We start from the raw sequence: 12952 nt of genomic DNA on the forward strand, positions 1-12952 counted from the left end.
ACAGACTTCTTACCTCAGTGACTATTCCTTCTTAGAATCTCTACAGATTCTTTCTCATCTCCCTATTCCTAAAATCCCAAGTTCCCCTAGCCTGAGTCCTTAAACCAGGAAAACCTTCTCTTTTCCAGCAATACCAGTATCTCTCTTGGTGATTTTACCTTATCATATGCCTTTAAATATCAAATCTATATTCTAACAATTCCTAAATTTAGATGTTACCCAGACCTCCCCCCCAGAACTCAAATGTCACAAATCCAATTGCCTAGCCTACTTGACCTCTCCCACCTAGGTATCTACGAGAGTCTTCTCAATCATAGCATGTTCAAGATTAAACTGCCAATCTTTCCTTCAAAAAGAGCTCCCCTACCACACCCAAAATAGTTTTCCTTATCAATTGCTCAGGCCAATCTTAGGGTCATCCTTGACGGCTTTCTCTCCCACCCAAAATTTAACAATAAAACCTCTCTGTTCTTCTAACTTCAAAGTATTTACAGAATCTAACCTCTTCTAATCATCTCCACAAGTAGTAGTCTTGCCTATGTGTCTATCATTTCTTGCCTGGGTTATTACAACAGCATCCATGCTCACCTATAGATCTTTTAAACATGTGAGTGAGATAATTTACTCTTCTGCTCAATACACTCCATTAGCTTCCTATCTCATTCATAGTAATAGGCAAATGGCCTATGGGCTTAACATAATTAAATCCCTTTTTCTACCCTGCTGCTTACTTGTGATCTTAGGTCTTTCTCCCTGTATCATTTGCCCCCGACTTTCCTTAGAAACATCAGGCATAAAAAAAATAATTAAATTATAATAAATTATAATAAAATTAAAAATTAAAAAAACAAAACAAAACATCAAGCATAATACCACTTCAGAGTCATTGAACAAGTTATTTCCAATGACCAGAATACTCTGCTCCTGGCCCCAGTCCTCATATCCATATGGTTCACACTTTCTTACTTTAGGTCCCTACTCAAGCATCATTTTCTCAAACAAGTTTTTTTTTCCAACTGTGCTCTTTAGAAACCATACCCCTACCCCTGAAATTCATTAATGATTTTCCTTCTCTTTTGGCCATAGTATTTATTATTTGTTATACTACATTGTTTATATGTTTATTGTCTTTCTACCTGACCATAATACAAGCTCCATGCTACTCCACAAAATGTGCCCCAAAAATGTTGAAACAATGTGACTCTGGGACTCCAGAACAGATCATAAAGAAATTACAGATGATCAAAGGTACATATTCAAATAATTTCCCTAACTATGGAGACTTAAAAAAGTTAAATTATTGGCTCTCACTAAACTTTTTATTGAGAATCATTGTTATCTGGAAAAGCATGCACACACATACATACACAAAATACCTCTCTAAAGTTCTGAGTTAGGGAAAAATAACGAAGATGCAATAGGGAAAGGCAAAAAAGAAAAAAAGAAAGAAGTCACCAAACGATATTTTCAAATTAAATAACTTTGGCTTGAAAACCCTCTTACATAGGCAAATATAATGAATGAATCTATTAAATTGCTTACACTATAATCACTGTGTCTTTGTTGAATTTCTTCTCTTGAACTGTACTGGAGCAATTTGGGGAAACGATATCTTCACTATCAGAAGACAAATCAATATACTGTATTCCTCTTTGATTCTTGAAATATGATATACTAGCTTTTCTTTCATTTTCTGTAGTTTCTGGAACACTAGAATCTTCTGCAAAAGAAAAAAGGAGAAAGGCATTTTGAGCAATTTGAAAATAAATTTATTTTTGATAATAATAATTGTGGGCTAAAAATTTCTAATTTGTTCACTGCTTCCATTCTAAAACCAAAAATTCCTATCAGTTTTAAAGAAAATGTTAACAGTCAAACCAGGGTTAATGTTAAATGATTTTCCATTTCACAGGTTAATTTACTTGTAGGACACTAATGCAAAATGCAAAAGAGAGGTTTGTGCTTGAGTGTCATCTTCCCTCGGTATTTTTATTTCCTAGTACTCAGTTCTCACCTAAATGAACACAGGCACTACGGCCCAAGACTGTATTTCAATCCTTTCTCTTAGTCAAGTTATGTAATCACTCCAAATCTCAGTGTCCTCACCTGTAAAATAGAAATGCTAATAATCACAGGGCTAATGTGAACAGAATATCAGAAGATACATATTAGGCATTTAGTTCAGTCATTAGCACATAGACAGTATTCACCATACATTACCTCTTACGTAAATGTTGGTGTTATGGGCTGAATTATGGGCCCCCCAAAATTCTTATGTTTAAGTTCCAACCACCAGTACCTCAGAACGTAACATATTTAGAAACAGGGTCTTCAAAGAGGAGATTAAGTTCAAATGAGGCTGTCTGGGTGGGGGCCTAATCCAGGATGAAGTCTTATAAAAAGACAGAGACACAAAAGATTCATACATGAAGGGAAGGCCATGTGAGGGCATAGTGAAAAGGCGGCCACCTGCAAGCCATGGAAAAAGTCCTCAGAAGAAAAAACCTTGATCCTGGGTTTCCAGCCTCCACATATGTAACAAAATAAATGAGTGCTGTTTAAGCCACCCAGTATGGTATTTTGTTATGGTAGACCTCACAAGCTAAAAAAAAGTTGACTCATTCAAAACAGGTGAATAGTAACAGGTGAATAATTTTTAAATATTTTAAAATATTTTACCAGTCTTCTCTTCAATAGCTGAATTCCAAAATTATTCTCCCTTCTCCCAGCAAAACCACCATTCTTCCTTACATATTTGAAAAGGAAAAGGTCAGACTTAAGGAATTCATATTAAAGTAGTCAATGCCTTGGTCTAGTGAATGTGTTTTAAAAAGCAGTGACCAAATGAATCTTTAGTTCAAAGGTGTCGATGTAAAAAACAATCACTGCGGTTAACTATTTTCGAAGTCAGTATCAAATCAAGTGATGCACATTTTTAACCCTTACAATAATCCTGAGGGTACACTTTGTATCGCCATTTTATAGACAAAATGAATTTAGGTAAAGCCACTTGTCCAAAGTCATATAAGAAAAGTAACAAATCTGAAATCCATGCGTAAATGTCCAAATCGTTACACTCTAAAAACTCTTAGGCCATCCCCAATATGTCACAAAATGATAGCAATCATTATACTGAAGCTCATGAGCCATATTTGTAAATAACATTAACCAAGGCCTACATGACTACTATTTACCTGGAGGGCACTAAAATGACATTTCTTTACTTCCTATAATGAAGTTCTATCAACACTACTGAAAAGCATATCACTTCCCCCCCCCCCCAAAGAATAATTTTATAAATGTTGAGCGAAGAACCTGGATGAGGAACACAATCAAACAACTGTGATTTGGAACAAATCACAGCTACATTTACTGCCATAAACATGAAGACACATATTCTGTTAGTTATGTGAATAAGATTGCAGCCCAACTCATATATTTTGCTTTTACAGTGTTCCTGATGCATCACAAATCATACATAAAATTAAAAACTAGATGTTCACTATATCAAAAATCTGACCTAAAGCTAATGCATATCAGCTACACATGTTAAGCAGTGTCCTTTCTTATATTTTCAAAGAGCTAAGACAAAGTGATTTGGATTGCCTGCTTTTCTTCAAAGTCTCTTTATTCAAAGCAAATGATAATCTTTTGAAAATTAGCTACTTAAATACCTAAATGCCTGGGGGGGTGGGGCCCTAAAAAAATCTGTTAATAAGTATTAGGAAAACTTGAGTTTCTTGAACTTGATTAAATATTCATCTTTGATTTTCTCTAATTTCTTTCCTCTTATTTTATAGATTATAATACAAAATATACAATGAAGCCATCAATTTTTAAAGCTAATGTTTAACGTGATTAGTTAATGAGACAGGAAAAAAAATAAAGAAGTTTGACCTACTCTCCATCATGTACTCAATTACTCAGAGCTTTTATTGGTAATGTAATATATACCATAATATACATATTATATATACACTTCATATACAAAATGTATTATATATGATGTACATTGTATAAAATATACATTATACACACCTATCTACCTAAAAATCTACCTTAAAAATGTATACAGCTCTGAACTAAGTGGCATCCCCATAGCCCAACTGGTAAATGACTACCAAGGAAGTAGTTTGATAATATGGAAGATAAGGGAAGATTACAATACAACAGCATTTCTCAAACACAGAACCCTTTTGCACTCTTAAAAACAAAGGGCCCTAAAGAGCTTTCGCTTACATTGGTTATGTTTATATTACCATATTAGAAAGCAGAAACTGAGAAACTTCTTTAAATTGTTTACATAATAACAAATATTTTTATGAAAACTGTATCTTCTCTTCCCATTCCCCTCCTCCCAATTTAATGAGAAGAGTGACACTGTTTTATATTTGCAAAAAATCTCTGGTTTAACAGAAGACAGATTCTATCTGCTTCTGCAATTCATCTCTTGTAATATACTGGTTCTGTTTCAGTTTATGAAGATTATGCCTTACACAGTTAGGAAAGGAATAGCATTTTCATAGTTCCTTTTAACAATACCGTGGATATTATTCTTTGATACAAAACCCAAATTTGACAGGTGGTACTTTTTATAAAAGTTGGTTGCAATGTGGAATCTGAAACCATACGAATAAATTTTTGCATTTTACTACGTTAAAAACCCATTGGTCTATCTTGCATTTTAATGGATCTTTTAAACCATGCATTATTTTGTAACACTGTGTGCAGTGGTCATTTGGAAAATACTGGCCCACTCACTGACTGATGGAGATCTTCCAAATGTTGACACATCTCATAATATTTTATCAAAAGGTTAGATTTATTAATATCACCATTGATCCTGAAATATCTAGAGACCGTCAAACTCCCTGTTCAAAATCCAAACTTTCCTTTGAAAACTGGAATTTTATCTCTAGCAATATATGCCGCCAGTTATTTCCTTAGTATCATTGTCCATTTTTAAATTTTTTTCATTGTCCATTTTTGAGAAAATGTCTGCTAAATATCTAAGTCTGCTTAACTACAGGTTGTCATTCTTTTAAGTAAAAATGGTGTTTGGTGAAAAAACTGGCAAGTTCAAATCAGAACTGAAAGCAATTGTTCAAGTGCTTTCCCTTGAGATAACCACTGTACGTACAAACTTCAGTATGCAGCAAAGGCTGGTTCACATTTTGTTTCATAAAGTATTAAAAAGCAACCCACTGCTTAGTTGAGATTTACCAAAATAAAGATTTTTTTTTTACTGCTTTATCAAAAAACATTCTTAAGTGAAAATGACATTTAAAAAATCTTAGGAATACAATAACTACTACAACAGTTTGAAGTCTTGGCACTGATTCATGCTAAGGCACCAGTAGTTTTACCTACCATTGCTTTTATACCAACAGCATAGTAAAAAGGCAAGTAATATCTTAGTATATTCTTTATTTTTTTTAAAGATTTTATTTATTTATTCATGAGAGAGAGAGAGGCAGAGAGAGAGACAAAGGGAGAAGCAGGCTCCTCACAGGGAGCCCGATGAGGGTGGGACTCGATTCTGGACCCAGGATCACTGGATCATGCTCTGAGCTGAAGGCAGCTCAACTGCTGAGCCACCCAGGCACCCCATATATTAGTATTATTATGAAAGGAGTTTGCCCTTAGGGATCCTAAAGGTTCACATACCACACTTTGAAAACTGATGTGACACAGTAAGAGCTTGTTTAAATAAAAAAATTAACTTTCCGGGCAGCCTCAGTGGCCTAGCGGTTTGGCGCTGCCTTCAGCCTGGGGTATGATCCTGGGGAACTGGGATCGAGTCCCTCATCGGGCTCCCTGCGTGGAGCCTGCTTCCCCCTCTGTCTGTGTCTCTGTCTCTCTCTCTCTGTGTCTGTCATGAATAAATGAATAAAATCTTTATATATACATCAACTCTTCAATATAGTCAATAATTTAGATCTAGATTTAGAATAGTGCTTAATACTTAGATTTGTTTAGACTATTTCCAGAAGTGAGCAACAGCAAAAACAGCTAAAAGGCAAAGGCCAAAATGATGCAGTGGTGGTTTTTGTCCCAAGGCAAACAAGCACTTTTAAGCAGCAGCACAAAAGAGGGAGCAAACAGAAAAATAACAAATTAAAGAATGGTGAAATGCTCAATTATGAAGGCTTTTAATTCTGACATTTGCTGACTGCCTTCTGTGTTTAAGGTACTGAACCAGTAGGTAGATTCGGAATATTAAAGAAAAAAAAAGTTCAACTTGCTCTAAAGAAACAAATATTAAGAACTAACAGACATGTACACAAGTAACTGTTATGAAATATGATTTGTGCCATGAGAAAGGAATAAACAAAATGCTACAGGGACATGAGGGAAAACAGCTTATCCTTTCATACAAAACCCACAAATAAACCTATCATATTTTAGAGACATTACCAAAAAGGTAATGGGAACCTACATCATTAGCATATGCAAGTAGACTCCAAGGTTCCAGGGAGTTTTTCCAAACTAAATATTCCCCATTAACGATATGCACAAGAGAAGACAATCTTATCCCAAATTTTTCCAGTACGCTTGTACCCATTCTCATATCTAAGTCTACCATAAAATAAAAGAAGCATTTAAGTCTGATACTGGTTTCACCTTTCCAAAGGGTCCAAAATCAAGGGCCACTCAAAAACAAAAAAAAAAAATCATTGCTAGGAGATTAATAGTTCACACTAAAGTATTCTAAATTAACTTGATAACCCATAAAGTTATGTCCCAAAGTAGAATGAAAACAGATAAACCTTTATATCTGTCTTGAAGACTTACAAAACTGTGCCATTTCTGCTATTCTAGTTGTGTTGCTCTACATGGCTCAATTTTCTAACATGGGAACTAACTTTCAAGGCAATTCCTTTGAATACTAAGTAACCCAACCCAAAATAGGGGAACCTGGATGGCTCAGGTCATGATCCCAAAGTCCCAGGATCCAGTCCCGCATCAGGCTTCCCCACAGGGAGTCTGCCTCTCCCGCTGAAGCCTGCCTCTCCTGCTGCCTATGTCTCTGCCTCTCTCTCTGTGTGTGTCTCAAATAAACAAACAAACAAATAAATAAATAAATTTTAAATATCTTTTAAAAAATCAAAATTAAAAGGTAACCAAAATAATAGTAAAATCTGGGCAATCTTAATTTGAATGTCACAGTAGAAACAGAAATACCTTTAGTATCTTCTAAAAGATAAATCAAATTCTTTCTCTGATGAAAGCTCTAAAAGACAAGAATACACTGAATACAAGATTAAAGAGTAGTCTCAAACATCACTCAAAGATGAAATGAGAAAGAAGAGACATCTTAGGTTTAAGCCAAAAAAAAAAAGGGGGTGAAAAATGTAAAGAAAAACACAGCCATGCTACTGTTACTGGACAAACTAAAAGTATTAAACTTGAGATACTTTTTAATAACAATCTAGATCTACAACAAAAATATGTATCTTAACTGCATAGTAAAGATAATAGACAAATACTGCAAAGACATGATAGAAACTCAGGAGGCAAATATGAGGCTTTAACTCTCTTCTCCAAGCTCTTAAGAGACGGCACAAAATAATTAAGATATAGAGTAGTGCTTTCCAAACATTTTTGATTGGGACCCACTGTAAAAGACACATTTTAGATTACGATCATAGGAATGGATGCCTGAGTGGCTCAGCGGTTTAGCACCTGCCTGAGTCCCAGGATCAAGTCCCACATTGGGCTTCCTGCATGGAACCTGCTTCTCCCTCTGCCTGTGTCTCTGCTTCTCTCTCTCTCCCTCTCTCTGTCTCTCATGAATAAATAAAATCTTTAAAAAAAAAAAAAGATTATGATCATAAACATATTATTAAACACATATAACTGAAATAAAAGTTTCAGACTATCAATAATACTTTGATAATTTTCTATTCAACCTATTCTATTAAAAAAACAGTTGTATACAATTAGTCAGAATCCAAGAAACTGACTTTATGACACAAGTGATTCAGTCTGAAAAAAATATACAAATAAAATACATCTGCTGTTTTGTATATAATTAAAACTATACATAGATTGTTATCTTTCCAAGCAGTCTTAGAATTTTTACAGAAATTAATGGTAAATTAGGCCACAAAGAAAATTTCAGGGACGCCTGGGTGGTTGAGCGTCTGACTTTGACCCAGGGCGTGATCCCCAAGTCCCTGGGATGGAGTCCTACATTAGGCTTCCTGCATGGAGACTGCTTCTCCCTCTGCCTCTGTCTTTGCCTCTCTCTGTGTCTGTCATGAATAAATAAATAAAATCTTAAAAAAAAAAAAAAAAAGAAAACTTCAGTAAATCAGCCACAGGAGAAACACTGTAGACTACATTCTCTAGTCATAAAACAATAAAATTAGAAGTAAATGTTATAAGAACACTGAAGCAAAATTTTAGCCACTTGGAAATTTAAAAAAGGAAAAAAAAAAGCTATAGAAACCACTTCTTTGAACTTTCAGGTAAAGAGGAAAAAAAAACAATAACACTTCAAAACCTAAGACCCATCATATATACACCTTAACATAACAAAAATTAAAATAATGGGGTAAACAAATATAAAACTAGAGAAATAGATTAATGGCCCATTAGATGCAAATATACATGAGAATTTAGACTATACTGATAATTCATATAGAAGAAAAAAGGTTTATCAAAAAACTATTCTGAAACAAATGACTAGTAAGCAACAACGAGCAAAGGAGAAAACTGTATCATCCTTTCTTTAGTCCTTACAAAGTCTAGGTAAGATTTAACATTAAAATAAAAATCAGGCAGCCCGGGTGGCTCAGCAGTTTAGTGCCACCTTCGGCCCAGGGCCTGATCCTGGAGACCTGGGATCAAGTCCCACGTCGAGCTCCCTGCATGGAGCCTGCTTCTTCTTCTGCCTCTCTCCCTCTCTGTATCTCTCATGAATAAATAAATTATTTTAAAAATATAAAAATTAAAAATAAAAAAATAAAAATCAACACAAAACCTGACTCATATCCATTAGTCTGGTTATCAAAACAAAACAAAAAAACAAAAAAGAAAGTAACAAGTGTTAGCAAGAATGTGGAGAAACCGGAACTCTTGAGTACTGCTGGTGGGAAAGTAAAATGGTGTACGTAATAATGGAAAACATTTCTTATATGATCTATCAACTCCATTTCCTTTTTTTTTTTTCAACTCCATTTCCAAGTAAATAACCTAAAGAAGTGACAGCAGTGTCCCAAAGAGATATTTGTGTATTTCACAGCAACAACAGTCACAATAATCAAAAGGTAAAAGCAACCCAAGTATCCGTCCACAGATGAATGGATAAACAAAATGCACTATGTACATAAAATAGAATGCTTTTCAGACTTAAAAAGAAAATTCTGATACATGCTACAAAATGAATGAACCTTAAAGACTTAATGCAAAGGGAAATAAGCCAGTCACAAAAAGACAAATCCTGTATGATTCCACTTCTAGGTATTATGTACCTAGAGTAGTCAAATTTAGACAGAAAGTACAATGGTGGTTGCCATAGGCTAGAGATAGGAGTTAAGTGTTTAATGGGCACACAGTTTCATTTCTGCAAGACGAAAAGTTCTGAAGATTAACTGAACAATAATGTGAATGCATCTAACACTCCTATGATCTGTATACTTAATAATTAAGATGGTAAATTTTATGTATATTTTACAATTAAAAATAAAATTAACACAGATGTGCTAGAATAAAATACTAATGAAAATATTTATAATGTGATAGTAAGGAATACCTGTCTGATCAGGACCTAACCCCTAGAAGCCATCAAACAAATTGACCTCATTAAAATGTAAAATTTCTCTATGGCAAACATCAAGCAAGGAATCAGAAAAATAAAAAACTTACAAATCATTTATCAGAAAAAAGAGAAAAACAAAGAAACACAGAAAGAAAAAGTCCAGAAGGCTAATATATTTATGACAATAACACTTAACTTCCAAAGTAAAGAATAAAAGTAAAACAATTTAATTCCCTGGTAAAGATAAAAAAGGTGTGCAGTATTTTGGGCTAGTATGAAAAAGCAGACATCTAAAAACCAAGCTGTAGTCTGGTGCAAAGTGGTAAAACTTCTGTGTATGGTAACTTAGCAATTACTAAAATATTACTAATATTTGCTCTAAACTGACAATTCCATTTCCAAGAATTTTTCTTTGGATTGTACACAAGCTAAGATATCCGTGAAAAGGATAGTCACTACAGCCTTCTTTTGATAGCAGGAAAAAAAAAAAAAAAAGGGATCCCTGGATGGCGCAGCGGTTTGGCGCCTGCCTTTGGCCCAGGGCGCGATCCTGGAGACCCGGGATCGAATCCCACGTCGGGCTCCCAGTGCATGGAGCCTGCTTCTCCCTCTGCCTGTGTCTCTGCCTCTCTCTCTCTCTCTCTCTCTGTGTGACTATCATAAATAAATAAAAATTAAAAAAAAAAAGAAGAAAAAACCCAACCAATGTCCATTAATAGGAAATTACATGAATTATTATATAAAAGACATTGTAGTCATTTAAAAAAATTAAGGTATAGCATAAATATAATGTAAATTAAAAAAAAAAACCTGGAATATATACAGACAGGAAAAAAAATGTGAAAACAAACACCAAAAGTAAAAGATTATAGAATATTCTTCATTATACAATATTGCATCTTTTTTTAATATACATTTTGAGAAAAAAAAATAGCTAAGCATGAAGAATAAAAAGGAAACACCGATGAAAGTATACACTTAAAATGTACTTAAGATTTTTACTTAAGTATGAGTACACATTGTACTGTCTTCTATTATAATAATTCAGCACTTAGCCTTCTACCAAGTACTGCATGTCAACTAACACATGCAGACATTAAGAAACCAAAATAACTAACTGAAGATGAAGTTATGATTCCCAATGGGCCACACACATCTTTAAAAAAACCTGGATATCACCCAATGGTTACAGAATCATGATGCTAAAATGATACATTCTGCTCCATTATTCAAAGGATCATACCTTTGATGTTTTTTACCTTTTCCTGCTTGCAGGGACTTCAGAGAACAGCTAGGCAAAGGAAGTCCAGTCCAAAAATGCTGATGTCTTACTCAAGATCATACAACCTGTATAACAGAGCAGCGCTCTCTGGAAATCTTTTGAAATCTTTTTGATTAAATGGAATAATTTTAAAATTTATTCTCACTTATCTAACTTATCTAACTGTTACTCTCAAAATTTATTCTAACTTATCTAACTTACCTAACTTATCTAACTTATCTAACTGTTACTCTCAATATGACCACCACACTGAAACAGCAATCATTTTAGAAGACTGAATCTATTTATTTATTTAAAGATTTTATTTACTTATTCATGAGAGACACAGAGAGAGAGGCAGAGACATAAGGAGAGGGAGACTTTGATGCGGAACTCAATCCCAGGACCCTGGGACCACCACCTGAGCCGAAGGCAGACACCCCATCCAAGCCAACCAGGTGCCCCGAGACTGAATCTATTTCATTCAGGAAAGAAATTAATCAAGCATTACTTTCCTCCATTCCAACCTCAAAATAAACTGATCATTTTTATTTTATCACTTTTTCTCCCCAGGTAAAACATGTCTCTATTCCTTTGCAAAAATCAATAGTCCAGCTTACTCCTGTTCTCACTGGCCTAAATGCCTGTCTTCAGATACCTCCCCTCCCTTCATCCTTTCCCTCTCCACTAGCTTCTTCCCTTTGGCCAAAAAATATGCTCACTTTTCAATAAGCCTGAAACATCATCTTTGATGCTGCTTTACTGTCAAGCTGTTTCTCTCTTTCCCTTCTTGAAAAACTAGTCTTCACTTCCTTATCTTTCTACTGAAACTGTTAAAGGTCAACAATAACGTGTAATTTCAAAGGAAAGTCATCTGGTAAGACTTCTCTATAGTATTTGATACTGTTCCCTATCGATAAAACTGGAACTGTCTTTCTTTAGCTTTCCGGATACTATCGTTTCCTATGACTATTCAAGTTATCCTTTATTATCTTTATTGGTTTGCTTTCATTTGTCCATCACCAAACACTGATATTTTTTTTTTTTTTTTTTTTTTACTATGTCTTTCTTGGGGATATTTGTTAACTGCCACGGTGATAACCCCCACAAAGTTGATTTCTCAGGTTCCAACCATCTCAGCTACAAACCTAATATTCAATCCTCTACTAGACCTCATTTCTGAAACAGAATTGAACTCAACATGTTTAAGTATCTTTCTCCAAAATGTACTTCAGTTGACAGTGCCACCCAGCTGTCTAAGCAATAAACATCTGAGTTATCTTTAAACCCTCCACTCACTAACTGATCACCAAATACCATAAAATACTGAAATATAAAACTTCACTAAAACGCCTCCTTTATTCTACTATGATTTTCCTATATTTAGGCTTCAACTAATTCAACAACTTCATCAACGGTCTTCCCATGCTAAAATTTTCTCTAGTTTGTGCCCCAAAAAAGGCCATCCTTCCTGGCATAGCATATAAAGGTCCATCACAGCCCAGCAGTTTACATTTCTATCTTCTCAGTTTCATCTAGGCTGCTTTAGAGCAGTCCTCTTTCACAGATAACCTCCCCTTCCCACAGACATACCTCTCCTTCAAGGCAATGTATATTTTCATCTCTTGTTCACCAAGTAAGCATTGGTTGTTTAGGGTCCACTCAAAGTCATCTCCTTGTGACTTTTCCTGATCCTTTCCAGGAAGAATAATCATTTCTAAATTGGACTGTGATTCTACACTGCTTAATATTTTCCCCCATGAATTATTACATTGTACTATTTTAACTATATATATTTACATGTCCCTTCTTCCTGGTGTTCCTTGAGAATCAAGCTTTGCTCTTTTTATCCTTTATGCATAAAGCAAATAAGCTCTGTCTTCTCTCACTCATCTGCTATTTTATTCCTTTGAAACCTGCTATGC

The 12952-nt window shown here is 34.7% G+C and overlaps 1 protein-coding gene across 8 annotated transcripts in view; it reads right to left on the reverse strand.

Moving 5' to 3' along the window:
• Positions 1-12952, reverse strand: part of SMARCAD1 (SNF2 related chromatin remodeling ATPase with DExD box 1) — a 77385-nt gene that overhangs the window by 59750 nt on the left and 4683 nt on the right. For all 8 annotated transcript variants that reach the window (XM_026015598.2, XM_072755648.1, XM_072755649.1 and 5 more), the window contains exon 3: positions 1543-1720. In XM_026015598.2, the coding sequence (XP_025871383.1) occupies positions 1543-1720 (178 nt within the window). The remainder of the gene's footprint in view (positions 1-1542; positions 1721-12952) is intronic.

The sequence above is a fragment of the Vulpes vulpes genome, chromosome 4 (genome assembly GCF_048418805.1).
Source record: "Vulpes vulpes isolate BD-2025 chromosome 4, VulVul3, whole genome shotgun sequence".
NCBI classification, from domain to species: domain Eukaryota; kingdom Metazoa; phylum Chordata; class Mammalia; order Carnivora; family Canidae; genus Vulpes; species Vulpes vulpes.